At 35.3% G+C, this 23,994-nt stretch overlaps 1 protein-coding gene across 2 annotated transcripts in view; it reads left to right on the top strand.

Moving 5' to 3' along the window:
- N4BP2L2 (NEDD4 binding protein 2 like 2) overlaps positions 1–23,994 on the top strand; it is a 73,983-nt gene that overhangs the window by 10,383 nt on the left and 39,606 nt on the right. Inside the window, exons 3-6 of one of the 2 annotated variants that reach the window (XM_030308927.2) lie at positions 1,882–2,006; positions 6,762–6,850; positions 7,242–7,318; positions 10,233–10,379. In XM_030308927.2, coding sequence (XP_030164787.1) covers positions 1,882–2,006; positions 6,762–6,850; positions 7,242–7,318; positions 10,233–10,379 — 438 coding nt within the window. Of the gene's footprint in view, positions 1–1,881; positions 2,007–6,761; positions 6,851–7,241; positions 7,319–10,232; positions 10,380–23,994 lie in introns of those variants that run through there. The other variant, XM_030308931.1, reaches the window with a different exon arrangement.

Genomic DNA, 23,994 nt, shown 5'->3' with positions numbered 1-23,994 from the left:
AAGAGAATTAGAATTAGAAGTGGAGCCTGAAGATGTAATTGAATTGCTGCAATCTCATGATAAAACTTTAACAGATGAGGTGTTTCCTATTATGGACAGCAAAGAAAGTGGTTTGTTAAGATGAAGTCCATTAGTGAAGATGCTGTGAACATTGTTGAAATAACAACAAAAGATTTAGAATATTCCATAAACTTAATTGTTAAAGCAGTGGCAGGTTTTGAGTGGATTAAATCTGATTTTCACAGAAGTTCTGTTGTGAGTAAAATGCTATCAAACAGAGAAATTGTTTACAAAAGGAAGAGTCGATACAATACAAAATTGTCCAGTTTTAGAGAATGGCCACAGCCACTCAGCCTTCAGCCACCACCATCCTGATCAGTAGCAGCTATCAAGATTGAGGCAAGACCCTCCACCAGCAAAAAAGATTACAACTCACTGAAAGCTCAGATGATGGTTAGCATTTTTTAGCAATAAAATATTTTTGAATTAAGGTGTGTATATATATATATATATATATATATATATATATATATATATATATAGTTTTTTTAGTAATAATTTTTATATGCCCTGGGAAACCAAAAAATTAATTTGACTCCCTTTATTGTGGTGTAGAACTGAACCTGCAGTATCTCTGAGGTATGCCTATTTACAGGTTTACAATAAGCTGAGGAAAGGAGGGATAGGTTTGTCTTAATAGTTGGAGTCCTTCCTATTCCTTTGATTTGGAGGTATGTGTTCTTGAATCATCCCATGACAATACTCTTATTTTCAATCCCTTCCACCACTTTCCACTCTCTTCCCATCTAAGAAAATTATAAAATGATATCCACTTGCCTAATGGCTGAGAGGGAGGAGAGAAACAACAACAACAAAAAACTTCTATTGTTGGATCCAAATTATATTCACTGTTTTTTACCTTTTCTCAGCACCCCCCGCCCCAGTTTAATTCATGAGTCACTGGTTTGGGGAATTCTCTGACAATCTGAACACTAGTTAATCTCACTGTGCCTAGAAATTTAAGGTAGTATCATATTGTGAGAACAAAGTTTGATTATCATTGACTTATTTGAAGAGTGTGTTTTTTATTTAGTGCTTAGTAATTGACTTCATTTAGTAATTTAATCTCTTAGCAGATTTAAAGTTTGATTATACTTTGGAGGGTTACATGTTATTTCACAACCTTAAGCCTCAAGCTATTTCTGACTTCCACTTTTAGGTCATATGTATTTGTGCCTTGTGGAAATGAGTTTATCAAAGCTATCTTAGGTCAAATAAAGTTTTCCCCAGATGAATTGCTTAGGCTTATTTGCCTTTTAGGTTACTTATTGCACTAAATTTAGGCAATTTTAGAAACTATAAATACAAGTTCACACTAAAGTTAAAACATGGATAATAGTTAACATAATTTGGGGATTGGTTGAAGAATGTTTTTAAAAGTGGTGATACTGGGGCGCCTGGATGGCGCAGTCGGTTAAGCGTCCGACTTCAGCCAGGTCACGATCTCGCGCTCCGTGAGTTCGAGCCCCGCGTCGGGCTCTGGGCTGATGGCTCAGAGCCTGGAGCCTGTTTCCGATTCTGTGTCTCCCTCTCTCTCTGCCCCTCCCCCGTTCATGCTCTGTCTCTCTGTCCCAAAAATAAATAAAAAACGTTGAAAAAAAAAAAATTTAAAAGTGGTGATACAAATGCCACCTACAAACGTTACTGGTTGTAATTGTATAGATTTAAGTGTGAAGTGATGTTTGAAATCTGAAATCTGCTCCCGTGCTATTATGTTTGCTATATATTTACAGGTAAGTACCAGAGATTCATTCCTGTGTGGCTTATTTTTGATGGTTATAAATTTTATAAATGGCACCTTATGATTTCTTTTATTAACAGAATTCTGCTTGGTCAGAGTCGTGATGGCATTGTGTTCAGCACTGATGACTATTTTCACCATCAAGATGGGTACAGGTATAATGTTAATCAACTTGGTGATGCCCATGACTGGAACCAGAACAGAGGTTTGTTTTGGGCCATGTCTTTGGGATGGAATATTTGACTAGGAGAAGACTGAGTTTTTATTCTCAACTTGACTTTTACCAGCAGAATGACTTTGGCAAGCCATTAAATAGCTTTGAGACCCAATTTTTTCATCTGTTAGAGGCAATGATAGTTATATTTGCCTTACTTGATCAAGGTTGTTATGAAATTAGAGAATTTAGAAAGGTATATTTTGTAAACTGTAAATAGTGTACCAGTATAGGCTGGCAAAATAGAGATGCGGGTTATTTTGATAACCTTTATTTTATACCTAAGGAATAAATTTCAAAGAACTCTTGAAACTGTTGTATATTCCCAAAAAGTATTTTTCTATGAATAATGGTAATGTTAAGTCTTCATATAATACCTTTGAATATTAAAAGTTTTTCACATTGACATTATTCTGCAAAAAAAAAATCTACTTAATACATTTTTTAGAAGCACATCAGTTAGTTTTTTCTCTTTCTAGATTGGTGGTTCATAACATAGGCACACATATTTTTATTTGTAAAGTTTATCTTGAGAGAGAGAGGGAATGTGCGTGCACATGTGAGCTGGGGGAGAGGGTGGGCAGACGGAGAGGGAGAGAGAGAATCCCAAGCAGGCTTTGCACTGTCTGTACAGAGCTCGAAGAGGGGCTTGATCCCATGAACCTGAGCCAAAATCCAGAGTCAGAAGCTTAACTGACTGAGCCACCCAGGCACCCCTCCTGGGGACTTAAAAAAAAACAAACTTAATGAGTTAATGTTAGCTCCACAGATTGTGGTTTAGTTGGCCTGGAGTGGATCTGAGCACTGGTATCCAGATGCTAGATACCAGATAACTAGAAAGTTATCCAGATACTCTGATGTTGCAGTCAAGATTGAAAACTTTTGATCTAGAGCTAGTAAGTGCTTACATTATAAGTTAATTTCTTTTTAAAAAGATGAAGAATGCATTGATGATTCATTGTTTCTATTTTTATTTTTTTTAAGTTTATTTAGAGAGAGTGAGCAGGAGAGGGAGGGGGAGAGAAAGAGAGAGAAAATCCCAAGCAGACTCCACACTGTCAGCATGGAGCCTGATGCAAAGTTCCATCGCATGAACAATGAGTTCATGACCTGAGCCAAAATCAAGTGTCCGACACTCAACTGGTTGAGCACCCAGGTGCCCCACAAATTGTTTTTTATTATGAAAAATTTAAACCTAGAGTAGAGAGATTACAATGAACACCATACATCCATCACTCAGAATTATTATTAGTTATTGAGATTTTGCCTTTATTGGCTTTATCCTTTTTGTTTTAACCCCCCCCCCACCAACTTTTATTTGCTAAGGTTTTTAAAGTACATTGCAGACATCATATTTTATGCACTTCAAATGAACTTTTTCTTAATGGCATCTTACTTAATTGCAATGCCATCATCACACTTAAAAAAACAATTTCTTGACATCATGTAATACTCACCCTGTAATGAAATTTTCCCTGTTGTCGTAAGTATTTCTTTACGGTTGTTCTCTTTGAATCAGGGTACAAGCTAGTTCCTCGCAGTACATTTGGTTTTATGTTTCCTTTAATTATGTTAATCTGTATCCTCTTTTATCCCTTCTTTTTGTCTTCATAACATTAATTTGTTGTAGAGCTTCGTTATTTGTCCTACAGAATGTCCCATATTTTGTAATTGTCTGCTTCATGTGGTAACTATTTAACCTGTTCTTTCTCCTGTATTTAAATAGAGGTTAGTTCTAGACAGGAGGATTTGTTAGGTTTATGTATGTATGTATGTATGTATGTAACCATATGTCTAGTTGTCCCAATTTTAGTGATGCTAAGATTGATTAGTAGCTTCAAAGGGGCAGCCTACTCCATTATCAAGTTCTCCATCAATCTTATATCTAATGGTTTTATCCAATAGTGAATTGTTTCCTTACTGAAACATTTTCCTTAATGAAGCCAGTATACCTTTGGTGGACTGTGAAATTTGTGTGGAACATTTTTTTCTCTTTGCAGTACTGGTCTAGAATATTACATTAAAATGTTTATGTCATGTGAGTTATACTTTCTGAACAAAGAATAGTGCTTAGATAAAGTGCTGGTTTTATTATCAGTATAACATAAATGTTTTCAAGGTAATGATAACTAACAGTCATGACTTAACTTAGGACTAAATTTCTCGTTTTAACAGATGTTTATTGAATATTTTTATTTTTTTAAGTTTATTGTGTGTGTGTGTGTGTGTGTGTGCGCGCGTGTGAGAGAGAGAGAGAGAGAGAGAGAGAGAGAGAGAGAGAGAGAGAGAATGAATCACAAGCAGGCTCCAGGCACTTAGCAAGGAGTGAGAACACTGACTGAGAGCCTGGCCTGTGCATGCATGGGGAAGGGGCAGAGAGACAGAGACAGAGAATCTGAAGCAGGCTGTGCACAGAGAGCCTGATGCAGGGCTCATGCGGGGCTCATGAGATCATGGCCTGAGCCGAAGGCTTAACTGACTGAGCCACCCAGGCACCCCTATTGAATACTTTTTTTTTTTAATGTTTATTTATTTTGAGAGAGAAAGAGAGGTGGGAGGGGCAGAGAGAGAGGGAGAGAGAATCCCAAGCAGGCTCTATGCTGTAGCACTGTAGCACAGAGCCCAGTGTGGGGCCCAAGTCCACGAACCATGAAATCATGACCTGAGCTGAAGTCAAGAGTCAGACCCTTAACCGACTGAGCCACCCAGGCACCCCCTTATTGAATACTTTTAAATGCCAGGTACCATTCTGGGAATATCTGTCTGCTTCATGTATGTGTTATTAGAAGACTCTAAATTCATGTTAGATTGTCTGTAAATTAAAAACCTCTCCAAGGTGTCATTACTGTTTCTTAAAATATGGTGGTTATTTTGTTTAAGAAATGACTCTCATTATTTGGGTATTCAAACATTGTTTACTTAGGAACTTTTTTCCTGGAGTGTACTGAAATGTGGTATTACATGATGCCTTTTCATTGAAAGAGGATAATCTTCCCATTCTTGAAATCAGAGATTTAATTTGGTTATTAAGCTCCTCTTCTGGAATGTAACTCCTTGGAGGTGATAGCCTAACTATTAGACATTTAAGATAATTAGTTTAGTAAGTTTTTTTTTTTAATGAAAGATTTGATCACTGTTTATGATTCGGGATAGAGCAATGGGAGATGATAGCATTTTGGTAGGCTATTTATGACCCAAATTCAAAATTTCTTTTGTTAGAGACATCTTCTTCCAAATATGTATTCCACGACAGTCATTACTACTTAACCTTTGGAATTGTTTGTCCTTAGACATCTGTATAAATGTTTTCATCATGTAGAACTTAATGTTTTGAGGGGCGCCTGGGTGGCGCAGTCGGTTAAGCGTCCGACTTCAGCCAGGTCACGATCTCGCGGTCCGTGAGTTCGAGCCCCGCGTCGGGCTCTGGGCTGATGGCTCAGAGCCTGGAGCCTGTTTCCGGTTCTGTGTCTCCCTCTCTCTCTGCCCCTCCCCCGTTCATGCTCTGTCTCTCTCTGTCCCAAAAATAAATAAACGTTGAAAAAAAAAAAAAAAAGAACTTAATGTTTTGAATTCTAAGCACCAACAAAACTTCCATAGCATTGCCTTTTGCCTCAGCCTTTTAAATTTTATTGTAGGTTCTTAATTACGTTTCTTGTCTGTTTACACTTGGGGTATGCACACTCTTGTCATTAACTGTGGCTGTGATTCTTACCTCATGGGGAAGAGATGGCAAAGGGATAGGGAGATGTAGTTTAGAAAAGTTCCGTGTGATCTCAGCTCCTAATTCGAGAATTCTAGTCCTAAGAAATATTTACAAAGTCAGTTAACTGGTATTTAGCTACTTGGTATGTAAAGTTTTGCTGGCAAGTAATAATATATCCATAGCATTTTTTTTTAATTTTTTTTTTCAACATTTATTTATTTTTTGGGACAGAGAGAGACAGAGCATGAACGGGGGAGGGGCAGAGAGAGAGGGAGACACAGAATCGGAAACAGGCTCCAGGCTCTGAGCCATCAGCCCAGAGCCCGACGCGGGGCTCGAACTCACGGACCGCGAGATCATGACCTGGCTGAAGTCGGACGCTTAACCGACTGCACCACCCAGGCGCCCCTCCATAGCGTTCTTTAAAAAAACAAAACAAAACCCTAAGTTTCTTATTTCAAAGGCATTATTTATAATTATAGAACATTGGGAAATATAGATAAAGATAAGCATAGATTGCTTATATTCCCGTTACCCTCAGATGCCCACTTTTGATATTTAGTAACTCTCCCTGGATGTCTGTATTTTGACCAAAATAAAGTCATACTTACATATTATGTTATAATTTGCCATTTTTAGTTACCAGTTTTCATCTTGCCATGTCAGTAAATGTTCACCTCTTTTCATAGTCAGACTGTATTCGGTGTTTCCTCTAAATGAAAGTTAGCTCTAGACTGAAGGCTTCCTTAGCTGTAAGTTCAACAAAATGTTTTCCCCCAAATGTTCTTTACCGTTAGTTTGTCAAAACCAGTATCCGATCTAGAGAATACACATTGTCCGTGGTTATGTCTCTTAATTCCCTTTTAATAAATGTGGAGTCCTTTTTTTTCATGGCACTGACTCAAGAGGTTGCATAATTTTAGTTTTAAGTACAGAGATATAGAAAATTTCTTAATATGAATGTTTACATTTTATTTTGTATATTTTAACCTAATAGTCCTCTGGTTTTTGTTTTTGTTTTTTAAATTTATTTTTTATTTCAGCAAAACAAGCTATCAATCAAGGGAGATCTCCAGTTATAATAGACAACACTAATACACAAGCTTGGGAAATGAAACCATATGTGGAAATGGTAAATATAAGATATGAGAGAATTTTAATATTTTATCCTGTCAGTTTTTTCATATTCTGAAATTTTGGTTGCTTTGATATGTATTATGTACACATTTGTCCCTATTTTATAAAGAGGTGTATTCATTTACTTAGTTTTTAAAACCTGGGAATAGTACTTATAAAGAAATATGTTCATCTTGTTAGTTTTGCCTGGACTTGAGGATAGTAATTTGAAATTGTCCAGTTAAGTTGTCTTAGTATATTTATAGACCATGTTATTTAAAAGTAGAATTTTTCTTGGTAGAGCAAATTTAGAAGTATTGTCTAAATGAAACTCCTAATTATCTGCCTTCTTTTTTACTTTAAGAAGTATTCTCTGGGTTTTTGTTTTCTTCCTTTCCTTTGTGTAGGCCATAGGAAAAGGATACAGAGTAGAGTTTCATGAACCTGAAACTTGGTGGAAATTTGATCCTGAAGAATTAGAAAAGTAAGGCACTCAAATTGTTTTTGAATCCTTATCTTTGAAAACATTTTTTGAATCTTTCTCTTTTTTTCTTTCTTCTTTACCCAATTGCTTCACTAGCTTTTGCTTGTCTTATGTTTGCTGCTTGTGAATAGGGACTACTCACTTTCTGTTAAGAGAAGCATTGACTTCAAGGCTTCTTGGGGCACCTTCCCTTGGTAGATTTTATTAAATTTTCCTTGTTAAGTGTGTTACTTTTTCTTATGTGAATTCCTACCACTGTTTCATAGTTTATTGAATGCTAGTGGAGATCCAGAATACTTTCAAGAAAAAGTTAGAACTTTTCCTCTGGTGTTTAGTGAGGCCACTTATCTGCAATACCCTTCAGACTTCTCTTCCCATTTTAGCTCCCATCACCTTTTTACCTGGGGTTTTCGGCTTGCTCTCTCTTTTCCATCTTTACTACTACAGATTCATAATCCCATAACCAAGATCCTTGTAATCAGTATGTTTTAGAATTCAGGTTTTGGTTATTTTTGTTTGTTTTTTCAAGAAAGGTGATATAGTGCGTATATGCAATCATCATACGCTTAGCAGAGTTTGGGGCAGCATGTCATAATCACAGATCTTAATTTTTCTGTGGCAAATCATGACTAGTCCTGTAATTAGATAAGAAAGGTTCTGCATAATCTAATGTTTGTTGTACTGCCAGATGAGTACAGGTTTGATTAGATTTTGCTGCCATCTGAGTCAATATAAGACTGAGTTTTCAGAGCATTGTCAGTTTCAAAATTTGTGGTGAGGGATTGTGGATTTCAACCCTGGCCTTCCATTTGTGTTTACCTTGATCTCTCTCCCCTCATGTCACTGGTTTTCCTATGACTCTTTTTCTTTCTTTGTTTTTTATTTCCTCTCTCTGCTTTTGGTAACAACTTCGAAATATAATTCACATACCTTACAATTTACATATTAAAAGCGTACAATTCATGGTTCTCAGTGCAGTGGACTCTTGAACAATGAAAGGGATAGAGGTGCTGACCCCTGGTATAGTTGAAAATCCACAGATAATGGAATTTTGATTCCATTTTTGATAATGACTTTTGATTCCCTACCCCCCTCCCCCCCCCCCCAAACTACTTATAGCCTGCTGCCTTACCGGTAACATAAACACCTAATTAACACCTATTTTGTATGTTATATATATTAAAGTGTTATTAAGAAAGTCATAAGGAAGAGAAAGTACACTTACAGTACTGCACTGTATTTACTGAAAAGCCATATGTACGTGGATCTGCACAATTCAAACCTGTGTTGTTCGAGGGTCAACTGTATATTCACAGAGTTGTGCAGCCATCGCTTCCTTTTTTTTAAAAACCAGTTTTTTTCTCCCCACTTCAGCTTGCCCTCTTCCAGCTTAACGCTATTATTCTGTGTATGATGTTCAACTAATTTCTTTTCCCCTTACCTTTTATTCATTTGGTTACCCCTTTTCCCTTTCTGATTTGCATACTGTGATCATATGTAGATAAAACTGATAGATTTATTAATATTCAGTATTGTTTGCTTGCTTCTCTGTGTGTATTTCACCTCAAGTAGAAGAGACAAGTTTAAGAACTAAAGCTGTTTGGGTTATGCAGAATCAAAGAATTGATGAAATACAAATACAGTTAGGCTTCATTAACATTTGAGGGACTGTTGAAATTTATTAGAATTCTTAATATAATTGACTTTATAAATTAAAGTGAGCTTAATTGATGTCTAGTATAGTCTGACAGATTTTTTTTGGTAAGTTGATTGAATTACCAATTCTGACATATTGTAGATTTAGTTATATCTTGCCATTTCAACCTCATCTTTCCCCTCTGGCCATTTTTTTTTTTTTTTTGTCTTCTAGTCCTTTTTGCTTTCTCTTCTCATCTTGACCATAATAGCAATAGTTTTAAAGCATAAACATTTCTTTTGTGTCCCTTTTCTGGGAAAAATTAATTAACATTAGTAAATCTAGAACTATAACCATAAATGTAAAATATGTTCTTGTGTGTTTTGCCATATCCAAGTCAAGTTACAGAAAACTACAAGGGTAAAATAAAATGTTAAAAGTTTTTTGAGGGTCAAGAGTAATTTTTAAACCACTTTTTGTTGTCATAATAAATTCACAAAATTATGTAAAATGTAAATATACAACTTAACAAATTTCCTGTAAGGTAAATATTCATTTAACCTTACCCACATTATAAGAATATTATTAACACCTCAAAAGTTCTTCCAATTCCTTTTCCTAGTAACAATTTTCCTGGTAATTACTTCCCTTTCTTTAATGCATCTTATTGTTTTCTTTTTTTTTTTTAATGCATCTTTTTTCTAAAACATCTTTTGCCTAACACCATGGTTTAATGCTTTTTTCAAATTTTATATAAATAAAATACAATGTATATTCATTGTTTCTAATTTCTGTCACTCAACATTTTGTTTTGTAAAATACGTCCAAGTTGTTTTATCTCTAATAATAATTTGGTGTTGATAATAAATTATAAAAATACAGTAGGAAGTGTCCTAAAATAACTTAAAAAGTGATAAATATTCATATGACTTTTGTAAGCCCTAGAAGTCCACTCAATTCCTCTATAATTCCGAAAACACTGTCTTATAATCTTTGATTTGTTATTAGAAGCCAATTAGGGGGAGATTAACTCCATGGTTCAGCAAATTGGTAGTTAGTTCTGTGTGAAGAAGATACTATCTTTTAACATTTTGTTGTGATTTATGGTGTCTTTCAGTATTTTTAAAATATTGTTAAAATTTTTGAGAGCCAGTATAAAATTTTTTTTGTCCAAAATGTGTGTGAATGAGGTATATCTTTTAGTGTTTATTTGTAAAATATAATTTAGAATCTGTACTTTGTTACCCTAAAGAATTAAATCCTTTTCTTTTTTGGTAGGAGGAATAAACATGGTGTATCTCGAAAGAAGATTGCTCAGATGTTGGATCGTTACGAATACGAAATGTCCATCTCTATTGTAATGAATTCAGTGGAACCGCCACACAAAAGCACACAAAGACCTCCTCCTTCACAGGGGAGACAGAGGTGGGGAGGATCTCTAGGCTCACCTAATCAAGTCTGTGTTACAAATAATCATTAAGTTGGCTATTTTCAGCTAACACATTTGTTGCTTGCCCTTGAAAAAAATTAGTGAGCCTATCTTGAAGTTTAATAGTTTCAAATAAAAAAAGACTACGTTGTCCCACAAGGGATGTTCCCAGCAAGTTGTTTAAATCCTAAAGTGTAAATAAAAATTATATAAAATGGTTTTTTAAATGTTTTTATAGTTTTTTTGTTGTAATTCCCTTGGTTATTATGAAAATATCTGAGTAGTGTGGATAGGACCTAGAATGGTTTTTCTACAACTGAATTTTAAACTAATTTTACCTATTTTGTAGATAATGTTGAACAGTTTTATAGCTCATATCTAAATCTAACTTTGCATAAAATGCTAGTAATTTTCCTTAGCTACCTTTCCTACATTTAAATATGTAAGAAATACTAACTTTTTATAGGCACCTCAGTTGATTCCCCTATTCAGTACACAGGTAAAATTATGTTTCTGCAGATTTGTCTGTGTGACAAAAGTATTTATAAGCTAATTAGAGCATATTGCTTAAATTCTCTATTAAATACTATATAGCAGTAGGTATGTCAACCACCTGGGTGGTTTTCTCCACAGTGTACATATTCATAATATATCATATACATATTCATCACTCTTCTCAAACCATTGCCCTGCCCCTTCACACTCCCCAATTCTGGAGTGGATAAATAGGGAAATCACTGTATATTTAGAAAAAGCTCTTCAGGTTATTCTGATAATAAATCACTTTTCTCTATTTAATTTAACACAGTATAATTCTAATATTAAAATTTTTTGGACAGGTCCTTAGCATTAATTGTAAGAAGATTTGTCCTGTAGGATATTTTATTTCTTCTGGTTTTAATTTTTCTGTAGGCCAACTATATGTCTCACTGGAGAGTTTTCTTTGTTAGATTGTGTTCTGTCTCTTAAAATTTAAAACCTGAGATGGAATTCATTTCAGAGATTTTGTAATTCACCCTAATCTTTGATTTGCTCTTTTTTTAGGAAAAAACCCTAGCTAATTACATGCTTTTTAAAAAATAATGTTTTGATCCTTCAAATGTTTTACATAATATTTCATGGTCCATTAACTGACTCCTAAACCAGCCCATCCTGAACCTAATAATCTGCCTTTATATGTTGTTTAAAACCATTTGCTGTTCTTTTCAACTTTACTTTAAATGTTATCCCACATCTATATATTACTTTTTAAGTAATACTAAGTGCAAGGCACAAAACTAAATATAGCACTCTCAACAAGGTCTGTTTTACATTGCCTTTTGTGAGATAAGAATATGATTTCTATTTATTTGTACTATTCAGTGCTATTTACATTTGAATATTATCTTGCTCTATTTTGTTTAACACGTGTGTTTGTATGTATTTGTTCATCTTAACTAAATGTGATATAGTAGGAATATGCTAACCCATGTTTTGTGTGTAAATGTATATATATTTATATATATACACATTTTCTTCATCCAGTATTTTCACGTATTTTTTTTTATTTAAGGGTAACACTTCGTAGTATTTGGGCTTGTGTTTCCCATTATTTTATTTATCATGTAAGTTAGCACATTTTGAGAATAGTACAGAAGAATTTAATTTGGGGACAGATGAAAAATCTGTTAGATATATATACTATGTGTTCCTTTCCTTCTGTCTTTATAAAACTGTTGAGAGGAATAGTGCTGTGAATCTATAGATTTTGATTAATAGATGCTTAATATCTGTTAAGCACATTTTCAAGGAATTAGAGAATTGCGTTTGAAAGATTAATGTTATAAGGAAGTATGTTCATGTTAGTAGCCTGAAATAAATTTCCAGATTTTATAATGGATCAATTTCATCTTTTAGTACTTCTGAGTACTTAAATAATCATGTAGAGATCATTAATCATTGCTGATTTTTTAAATTATAGATCCATATTGAGGCAGGAGAATTAAATTCTGAAAGACTTTGAAGTTTTTTTTTTTTTTAAAGACAAAATTAATTTAATAGTTCCACTAAGCATATTAAATCAGTAGTTCCCCTCCTAGCATTCTGGCTAATTTGTTTATTATTTGAACAATAACAGAACGAGCTATGAATATGCAATAAAAGATACCATAGTCACTATTAGAAGTCATTGCTTTGATGTTAAAAATCTATAAAAATATGAAATTTACTGATTAAATATTTTCATCAAAATTTCTCTTCTATTCAGATATTCTTTTTTTTTTTTTTTAATTCAGTTATATTCTTAATAGAATAGCCCCCAGTTGCTATGCTATGAGTAGTAGGTCTCTATCCCAAAGAATAAAGGAGGCATTGGTCCTCATATTTAAATAAGGTAAAATACGTTTAGTTACACAGAATACAGCTTTGTTTTTTCATAGGCTTGGTGTAAAAATGCTTTTCCTTTTAATAAGCAGATTTATAATTTTCTATATGTCATAATCCTGCTAACAAAAATACTTACGTGGTAATTCAGTCGAAATTCTGGTACTGCATTTTAGGTAGGTAATCTTTATTTTCAGTGTTCACTTTTTCAAAAGAAATGTTAACTTTTTTATATTTTATGTCTGTTTTAAAGTAAATTGTTTACAAAAGATTGGGTTGTGTTCTGTTGGAGCAATAGGGTGGATTTAAGTATTTGAAGTTTGCTGATTTCTTGTCTAATATAGATTGTGGAATTTTCTAGTTTTATGTATAGGTAAGTTTTGAAAGAATTCATGATTTCAAAGGACATGAGATACTTGTTTTGACCAAATTCTAGTTTTTGTTATTGCAGAAATATCTGATTTTCTGAGTCTAGTTTTTTTAAGTATTTATAAAGAAAATTGCTGGTGTTCTCTTCAGAAAATGTTGAAGAAATGTTGTTAATACATTAGTGCCTTGACTGGATGGTTTTGTTGTCTTCATTGAAGTTTTATGTAGTATTCTAACATGAATGCAGTAACTGAGAATTCATTATTAGGGCTGAAGATTTGTGTGTGTATGTTTTTAACATTTGCAACCCATATAAATAGAGTAACAGCTTAATCTAGAATCATGACAAAGTATTGTTTACTTTTGTTACAATGATCAGTCAGAATAAGTATTTGGTGGTAGCAGAAAAAGCAGGTTGAGTTACTGGTTTTTGAAGATCAATTTTATAGGTTATAATATATAAATAAAAGTTTTTTTTCACTAAAATTGTTAGCTGTAATTCTTGTGAATTTACAGAGAAAGGTGGGATTATATTAAGGGATTAATGAATATCTTCTTTGGTAATGGTTTTCTTCCTCTTTACTGATTAAAATTGGCATGCCAATTTTTATTTTATTTTTAAAATTAATGTTACTGGTAAACTAATTGGTCTCCTTATTTGTATATCAGATTTTTCCTTAAAATAGCCTTAGAATGGTAAAAAGTACTATTAAGTTTGTTGAAATAGGTCTTCAAGGAGGAGTAACTCTTGATTTTCTCCTGTGTCTTTTGATTCCTTTTTTTTTACATTGCAAAGAAATATTTAAATCAGTTCAGCTGATTCAAACTGCTAAGTGTCCTGAGTCTAAAAAATTTTCATTTTTTGCATGTTTTATAAATTGCAGAGCAAGACTTGAGGAGTTTATAATTATGATTTTTGCAAAAACTTGTAATAGAATGGCTGTCATTTACCTCAGTATCTTTATTTAGGCTATAGTAAAGGGCATAATTTTTGTAATAGAATATACATTTGTAAGCTGAATTTTTAATATATCTCCTGTGGAAATTCTTAGTGCATTATCACTGTACACACAGAAACAAAGGGAAAGAGTAACCCAAATAACTATTTGAAAAAAGAACCTCAAGCTAGGGCTGTGTCTATTGGCAAGTTTTGACTTCTCAATGCATTTAATAGTTTATTTTAGTGATTTAGATTAGAAATAATCTACTTTTTCCTAACAAATTTTGTTTTCTGGATAACCGTGTCATGTTCCAGGTGTGATGACTGCAGTAATCACATACTATAATATACTTCCCAGTGTAGAGCCCATTAATGTCAGTAAGCTGTCTTAAGTATGAATAAAATAGATTATTTAGTATGGACACAGTTATAGTTTGACTCCTAGTCTTAGAACTAGACCCAGTCACATTAAGAAGCATTGCACCTGCTTTGGTGAGTAACTGAAGACTTTATCTGGGAGTGTTGTCCAGTTGTAAATATTTCAGTGTTTCTGTTTTTTTTTAAATTGAACTTTTTGTAAATTAATGGGAAGATTGAGAGATTTTTAAGATGACACGGGTTTTTTGCGTCTGAACTTTATTAGTGACTAAAGGAAAAAAGTAAGAATAATCTGTTCATTCATGGTTAAAATTGCATGCAAGTTCAGTAGAGTCCATTGAAATAACTTTATGTAGATTATTTTCTTGTTTTGCAGTTTTAACTGCATTCTCAGGACATATAAATCCAAAGCTTTGCGCTTTGGGGTAGTTCATCTACAACTCTTCATTGCAGTTGTACAACTTCGTACTATCTCTTCAATTGTAATTCTGAACTCTTCAGTTTCTTAATATAACAAAATGAAATTTAATTTTGGGACGGGATTGTGGGTTTTTCCTCTGCCTTTATTCTTTTTTCTTTTTGTTTGGTTTTTTTTTTTTTTTCTGTCTTGTTAGTATTAGAAATTGTGTTTCTTGTTTCTTTCATAGTCTTTTCCCATACACATTTTCTGTCCATTTTCTGCTCAGCTATGCTTGTGTAACTTCATAACATTTTTAATGAAGATGATGGGATGGTAAGTGGCTGACAAAAATGGAGGTAACTTTTTCCCCTCCTATGTTTTACTGAACTCATTGTTCCTTATGAAACTTACTTCACCATGTTATATTTATAGACCAACAGCTTTGCAGTTAGTTTCCTGACCCTGCTGTTTAGTTAGAACTTAGATATGAAAATCCTTGGAAAGATTTGTAAAAGTCTACCAATGGTTACACATGGTTAAGAATCCCATAAACATGGCATAGGACTTGGATGTTTGAATTCGAGAAAAAGTATTTTATAACACTTAAGCATCATGATGATAGACTTGTTGGTAAGTAGTAGTTGGGAATTCAGTATTGTAGAATTCACTATTACATCATGATTCTGCAGTCCACCTTTATTAAAGAACTGAGTGATTTTGAAGGACAGTTGATAGGTATTTTGAGTTTGACCTCTACAAGTGGATCTTCATATAGGGCAGTGCTGCTACAATGAACAACAGGAATTTAATAGCAGTAAGTCTTAATATAATGTTCATTTAAGCAGCTGCCATTTATTTAATGCCTGTCAATGCCAGGCTGTCTTGTAAATGTGATTGTTAACAGTCTCTCAAGTTTTCATAACAGTCCTACAAGGGTTTTATAAAGAGGAAACAAAAACTTATCAGAGGTTATGCAACTTAGCCAACATAATTTCCCTAGGGAGAGAGATAACTGGGATCAAAATCTAGGTCAGGCATATTCCTTACTATATCTCATTTTATCTTTTAAACACAGCCTTCTTTTAAAAAAATATTATAAATTTAGGGTTTTTTTTTTTTTAAGGTAGGAAAGAAATTCCGGTGAAGCATTGAATACATCTTTAATGGTACCTTTGAATTTGTAGGATTGAAGGTATGTTGATTTATCAACAACAGTGAGTAAAGAAACCTGTATGTAAGTGGCCATTTATCTACAGTGCTATTTTTAAGAGTCAAGATTGCAAGTAAGATACCATTTAGTATTTAATATTTTCTATAAGATATACATTGATATAATTGATAATCACGTTTCAGCAACATCTTTGCAATTGAATTTTTACATATGCTGTTGTGCTTTAATGTTTAAAATTTAATTTCTAATATTAATGAGCTTTTGAAGTGTGTAGTATTCAATAAATGGATTGTTAAATTACATAAGCTGTTTGTTACGCTGGTTAAGTTTGAGGCAATGTTTCCCAGAAAAGGTCAACACTAGTGTAAGTGGTCTTAACTGATTTTTCTTTAACTGTTCACTTATTAGTGTGCTGTAGTAGTAGATATTATGGCAATTACATCGGTTTTTTGAATTTCTGAAAAATTAAGCATTTCTGTCTTTTGAAATAGCATTTTCTTCTGTGTTGTTTAATTCTCCAAAATTAAAGAACAGTAAAAGAGGCAATTACTTAAGTTTACTATATAACTAATATCTTGAGTTAATTAGAGTCTACAAGGAAAACCTTTAAGTATGGAATGAAGAATTCTAACTTGATTATTGCCTTATTTTGTTTTAGTTAACTTAAATAGAAGGACTGGATCTTGTTTGGTTTTTCTTAATCTTTAGAGTAGATTGTGAGGTGTTTATTTTTTATTTTATCAGAGGTAGAAGTTTTATTTTATCAGAGGTAGAAGTTTTGTTAGAACAAGAAAGACTTCATGGAAACAGAAAGAGCATTGATTTCATTAATAGATTAAATTAGTTTTCAGTTCAGGACCTAGAAAGCAGTATATTATGGAATTGAGGTTATTGAAATATAGTACAATGTAATACTAGCAAAGATGTAGTTAAAACATTTCAATTCAAATGTAAGTAAATTGAAGTATGTACAGGAAATGTGATAGGGGCCTGGGCTAGTCATTTTGACTTCATTAAAAATTAATGAGAAAAAAAACAGCTTTTAAAAAAAATTCTGGGGAATGCTAGGAAAGAAATTGTTAAGGCTAGAAGGATAGGCTAGTGGTCCAAAGTGGTATTCTCCCTCCTTATCTTCCCTTTGCTTTTTAAGAACCAATAGAGCCCAAGCTATGAAGAAAGATGATCTTGTACCCTAAATGCCATGAAACGGGGTCTTCCTTGTCATCTTTGGTCACTACTGGGTCTTTGGATCTTTGTCCTTTAAAAAGACTCAATAAAATATTTGTTGAGTATCCTTCCTAAAACTACCTTTTGATATCAAGGACACATTGGTCTAAGTAGAGTAATTTACAGGGTAGTTTATAATTTAGGAAACCTGGAGCTGGAGTGTGAATTAGTTGGATTTGATGCTTGCTAGGACCAGAGTGTGCAGACCAGCAGGGAGGAGTCCTCTTCCACTTCACTTGGTGCATCTGGTGCCATCAGAGCCTTTTGTTTTTGGATTTTATACCAGTGGTCTTTAGATTTGTGATTTTTGATCAAGAAACTAAATCCTAGAATACAGATAAATAAGGCAACCTTGAGGCTTTTGATTATCCATTTCTTTTAGGGTCATTTAGAGATTATTCTCTTGCTTTTTGCTTTAACCCTTTGCAGAATTCCTAGACAATCTGTGAAAAATACTTCAGGTATTTGTCCTAAAGTCATTTTTCAGAGCCCTTCTTCTGAAGCACTGTGATCCTAAGTCTAATTAGAAAAAAAAAAAATCAGGGGCACCTGAGTGGCTCAGTCAGTTAAGCCTATGACTCTTGATTTTGGCTCAGGTCATGATCTCATAGTTTGTGAGTTTGGGCCCCATGTTTGGGCCCCACATCTCTCTCCTCTCAGCACAGAGCCTGCTTCAGATCCTCTGTTGTCTCCCCCTTCCCCCACCTTCAAAAATAAATAAACATTAAAAAAACCTTTTCTTTTTTTGGTTTGTTGTCCTACTTAGAACACTTTTCAGAATATTTATGGCATGATTTTAGTGGAAAGAACACATCATTGCAAGAGTGGGGCAGTCTGAGTTCTACTTCCATTCTCTCTTCTATTTCAGTGGAGAGGGTAGCCCTCCTCCAATCTAAGGTAAATAAGTATACCTGTAGTCTGGATTGCATCTCTTAACTACTTTCAGGAATCTTTATATGTTGACAATTATTCCTTCTCTCTGTAATTTCAATCTTGCTTTCTTTCCTTAAATCCACATTCAGACATGATCAAGTCTCATCTCTTAAAGCCCCTCTTTATTGTCACCACTCCTTTATAGCCAGACTCCTCTAAAGAACTGTGCACACCTATTGTCATGTTCCCTTCAACCATTTTTTTTTTTAATGTTTGTTTATTCTGAGAGAGACAGCATGTGAGCAGGGGGGGCAGGGGCAGAGAGAGAATCCCAAGCTGACTCTGTGCTATCAGCCTCAGAGCAGGACCGCAGGAGGTGCTCAATCTCACAAACTGAACCACCGAGCCATGAAACCCTGACCTGAGCTGAAATCAAGAGTCAATGCTTAACCGATTGAGCCACCCAGGCACCCTCCCCTCAGCTGTGTTTTTGGGTTTTTTTTTTCATTTTTTTTCAACGTTTATTTATTTTTGGGACAGAGAGAGACAGAGCATGAACAGGCGAGGGGCAGAGAGAGAGGGAGACACAGAATCGGAAACAGGCTCCAGGCTCTGAGCCATCAGCCCAGAGCCTGATGCGGGGCTCGAACTCACGGACCGCGAGATTGTGACCTGGCTGAAGTCGGACGCTTAACCGACTGCGCCACCCAGGCGCCCCGCCTCAGCTGTGTTTGATACTATTCAACCCATTCCCGTTTTAGCTTCTTCCTCTACCATTTTAGATTTTAAGGTTTCCAGAATGTTCCTCTGTGTTGATGAGCCTTTTTCAGTTCCCATACGATGACTCAGCAAGCATTTGACTCTTGATCACTTTTTTCCTTAAAATATTTTTCCCTGATGAGGTTTTTGTACCTATCTCTGCGCACTTCTCAGTCTCATTTGCTGCCTTTCTTTGTTTTTATTTTTCCAAATTCTTTTCAGTTTTAGTTCTAGACCACCTTCTGTTCTTACTCTTCGCTTTCCCCAGGAGATTTCATCATTTCTTACTTGGACATAGTAGTCTCACTTTTTTCTTTGTTGCCCTGTAGTTTTATCAACAGAGCAACTAATCTATAATTCAAAAAAAAATTAATATAAACTCTCCCCGACTATTCCAATCTAATGTGAAATAGCCCCATCCCTGTCACTCTTATTACATTGTCCTGTTTTGTCTTCATCATGGTACTTACTAGTAGTTGAAGTTACCTTATTTGGTACTGGTTTGTTGAGGGTCTTCCTGAACAAGAATGTAAGTCCCAAGAGAATTTGTTTATTTTGTCCACAGCTATATCCACAGAATCTAAACCAGTGCCTGTAATACTATAGGAGCTCGTTAAATATTGGCTGAAGGATGGTGTACCCACTGCTTCTGTTATTAACAATATTGATCCCCAAGTGTATTTTCTACAGACCTGTCCTTTGAGCTTCAGACTGTTTACTTAACTGCCTACCTGATATTTCTGCTAATAAGATGAACAGTGATCGTCTTGAAAGATTGAGCAGTGATCTTTTCTCCCATCTCTGGATTTCTAGGATTTCCTTGCATAGTGAATGAATCTACCATCCATTTCTGCAAGCCAGAAACTTGGGAGTCTTCTTTAATGCTTCCTTTCCCTCTTCATATTCAGTTCATCAACCAGGGTCTGTGGATTTTGCCACTTAAAAAATACCTTTTGAATCTCTCTCTCCATTTTTGACTGCCATCCTTCTAGTTTGAATTATCATCTAGTTTATCTCTTACTGAGACTAGGGTCCCCACATCAATACTTGCTCTGTTCTACCCTTTCTTTGCACAGTCTAACCAGACTAAAGTATAATGGACATATGGAAAAGTACTTAAATTATAAGCATACAGCTCAAAATTTCACAAAGTGAACATATCTATGTAACCAGAGCTCTGCTCAAGAAATAGAACATTACCAGCACCTATCTTGCCTGAGTGATCTTTGTAAAAAGAAAATATAATCACATGTAAAATTTTTCAGATGCTTTCCATTGCTGTTAGGCTAAAGACGCTGAGTGATGTGACCCCTACCTTCCTATCTAAGCTCATGTTTTATTACTCTTCTTACTTTCTGTATTCCAGCCCTACTGACCACCTCTCAGTTCCTTGACTGTGCTGTTCAGTTTCCCTTCCTGGAAAGTTCTGTGTGCACACCCCCCTTCCATATTCATCCTTCAGATTTGAGCTCTTCAAGGAAGCCATTTTGGACATAGCAGGCTTGGTGGGGTCCAAAATACATGTTATATGTTCTCATGTACTTTTTCTTTATCAATTTGTATGAGTAGATGATTGTTTCCACTCATTATTTTTAAATCAGAGATTTTGAGCCAGTCTTTGTATCTGTTTTGCTTACCATTACATGGTCATCAGCTAGCACAGTGGCTAGGAAAAAGTGATATTCAGTATTCATAAAATAAGTGAATATGAGTGGTTGTCAGCCCATTATGGGCTGAATTGTGTCCCCTCAAAGTTCATGTGTTGAAGTCCTCATCCCCAGTACCTAGAATGTGACTCTTTGGATACAGGGCCTTTAAAGGTAATTAAAATAAAATGAGATCATATGGGTTGGGCCCAAATCAAATATGACTGGTGTACTTATAAGAAGAAATTAGGATAAAATGCACACAAAGGGAAGACCTTGTGAAGACACAGCCAGCCAACCTTAAAAGGCAACAAGAGAGACCTTTGAAGAAAACAATCCTGCTGACACCTTGGTCTTGGAATTCTAACCTCCAGAATTGTGGGAAAATTAATTTTTGCTATTTAAGCCACCCAATCTGTGGTACCTTGTAGATTTGGCAAACTAACAATAGATTTTCATATTGAGAATTGGTATGCTGCTTTAACAAATACATAGAAATATTGGAGTAGCTTTGGAACTGGGTATGGTAGAGGTTTGAAGAATTTTGAGGTGCATTTTAGAAAAAGCCAAGGTTGCCCCAGGAGATTGTGGGTAGAAATGTGGACGTTAAAGGTGATTCTCGTAAGGGCCATGAAAAGAAAGAGCTATTGGAATGGCTTCTGTTGTCTTAGATACACATACGTGCTCATGAACAGAATGTTGGTAGAAATGTGAAAGATGTTTTGGTGAAGCCTCAGATGGAAGTGTTATTGGAGAATGGACAAAAGGTGATCTTGTTAGAATGTGGCAAAGAACTGGCTGAACTGTATTCCAGTGTTTTGTGGAAAATAGAACTTGTATAATGAACTTGAATATTTTAGCTGTGAGTTCTTTTTTTTTTTTTTTGTTTATTTTTTGAGAGAGAGAGCAGAGGAAGGTCAGAGAGTGAGAGGGGGCCACAGAATCTGAAGCGGGCTCCAGGCTCCAAGTTGTCAGCACAGAGCCCGACACGGGGCTCAAACCCACCAACCATGAGATCATGACCTGAGCCGAAGTTGGACGCTCAGCTGAACCACCCAGGCGCCCCATTTTAGCTGAGAGTTCTAAGCAAAGTGTAAGATCCACAGCCTGGTTTCTCCTTGCTTATAGTAAAATGCAAGAGAGAGAAATTGAGGAAGGAATTGTTAAGCAAAAAGGAACCAAACTTGTGTGAAAAGTTCTCAGCCTGTGCTTATTATGAAGACTTAGAAAGTATGTGTTCTCGAGACAACATCAAGGTTGTTGCTAAACAACTATTTGCTAAAGAGAATACAGGCATGTGACTTATGGATGCATTAAGTTGTCTCAGCAGAACTAGAGCTGAAGTAATGCTAGCAGAAACCCTAGCAGCTTGGACCGAAAGGATGAAATGAAGGGAAGTGCTCAGACTTCTGGGTTTCCATAGGTCAGTAGAACCGGCTGGCTGTGATCCTGTGTTGTCCTCATGGTTGTGATCATGTGTTATCCTTCAAGAACATAGAAGAATGTCCCTAAATGTTGTTCAGAGGCTGCCGCCAGGGCTGCCACTGCCATCATGGGATCGGAGCCCCAAGCCTGAGGACGTAGGGCTACCGCACTCGTGGGCCAGAAAGGCAGGGCCTCCAGCCCAGGGGGCCCAGGGGACAGAGTATGGAGCCAAAGAATAATTATTCTTTAGCCTTAAAATCTAATGGAATTTGCCTTGCTAGTTTTTGAACTTGTTTGGGAACCATTACCCCTTTCTTTCTGATTTTTCCCTTTTGGAATGAGAATGTCTATCCTATGCCTGTCCCACCATTGTATTTTGAAAGCAGGTAACTTAACTAGATTCACAGTTCACAGTTGGAGAGGAATTTTACCTCAGGGTGAATCACAACTCAGGTCCACCCATACCTGATGTAAATGATATTTAGATGACTTATTAGAGTTGATGCTGGAATGAATTTAGACTTGGGGGGCTGTTGGGATGATGTGAATATATTTTGTGATGAGAAGAACATGAATTATGGAGACGGTAGAGTGTTATTGGCTGAATTAAGTTCCCTCAAAATTATATGCTGAACTCCTAATACCCAGTACCTCAGAAGGTAACTATATTTGGAGATAGGGCCTTTAAAGAGGTAATTAAGATAAAATATGGTCATATGGATGAGCTCTAATTTAATATGACTGGTGTCCTTATAAAAAGAGGATATTAGGACACAGACACACAGAAAGGAAGACCATATGAAGACACTGGAGGAAGACAGCCATCTGCCAGCCAAGGAGAGAGGCCTTAGAAGAAAACAACCCTGCTGACACTTCATTCTCAGACTCAAAACCTCCAGAATTCTGAGAAAATAAATTTCTGTTGATTAAGCCACCCAGTCTGTGGTACTTTGTCATAGCCTTACCAAACTAATACACTGCTATTACACTAGCTAGCTGAGAGGCATTTCCTTCTCTCTTTTGCAGTCCTTCATGTGTAAAATAAGGATACTTGACTGGATCATTGGTTCTTAAGTTTTAATTCAAAGACTTCTTTTGGAAATAGCGTGTGTTTCATTAAGAAGTATACAGTGGATTGCCTGACAATGGAGGTTTTCACAGTATTATTGAGTTCTGTGTTTCAGACTGTTCCTTCAAGGCGCCTTAGGGACTGTTGTGAAGGATGGAAACCTCCACTTGTAGGAGAGCACAGAATTCAAAATTGCATAATTAGAAGATAAGTTGCAGTTCTGACTGCAGCTTGGGTAAGCCACTTAACTTTCTGAAACTTTTCCTTGCAAGTTTAAGGACAGTACCTTTCCAATCTCTAACGTAGGGTTATTGGATGAATTAAATGAGAAGACTATGTTAGAATTTTAACTGAAATAGCTCTTTTAGCCTTGAGATTCCATGATTTTGTGTTGCCTTTTGATAATTTCATCTCTTGATATATACTAGGAATAGGCAGAGAAGGAAACAAATTGATTTTTAAAAAATTTATATTTATTTGTTTTGAGTGAGAGAGAGCGCGTGCACGTGTGAGAGCCAGGGAGGCGCAAAGAGGGAGAGAAAATCCCAAACAGGCACCACACTGAGTGTGCAAAGTGCGGCTTGATTTCCTGACCACAAGATCATGACCTGAATGGATATCAAGAGTTGGAGGCTGAACCAACGGAGCCACCCAGGCACCTCCAAACCAATGGATTTTTATACCAGTTAGAAGTGCTGAGAGATACCTAGAAGGAAAAGTTTGGTGTTCTAGTTATTAAATTTGTCAAAGATACTCATATTCCTCTTTAACGAAGGCATTTGAGTTAAGCTGTAGAATAGCTCAAAACAATTTATGTTGCTGCATGTGCCTTTTTCTCCTACAGTTCACTATTGGTTCACCTGTGTTGTGTGGACTGTTGGTATGATCCAATCAATTTGATATTCCCGTGTTTACTGATAAATTTAGTATGATTAGTTTCACAGAGCAGTGTATTGGCAAGACCACGCAAACATATTTCTTTAAAAGAAGAAA

This window comes from Lynx canadensis, chromosome A1 (assembly GCF_007474595.2).
Source record: "Lynx canadensis isolate LIC74 chromosome A1, mLynCan4.pri.v2, whole genome shotgun sequence".
In the NCBI taxonomy this organism is placed as follows: Eukaryota; Metazoa; Chordata; class Mammalia; order Carnivora; family Felidae; genus Lynx; species Lynx canadensis.
Note: the sequence above shows the minus strand (reverse complement) of the source record. Positions and strands in the feature narration are given on the sequence as shown.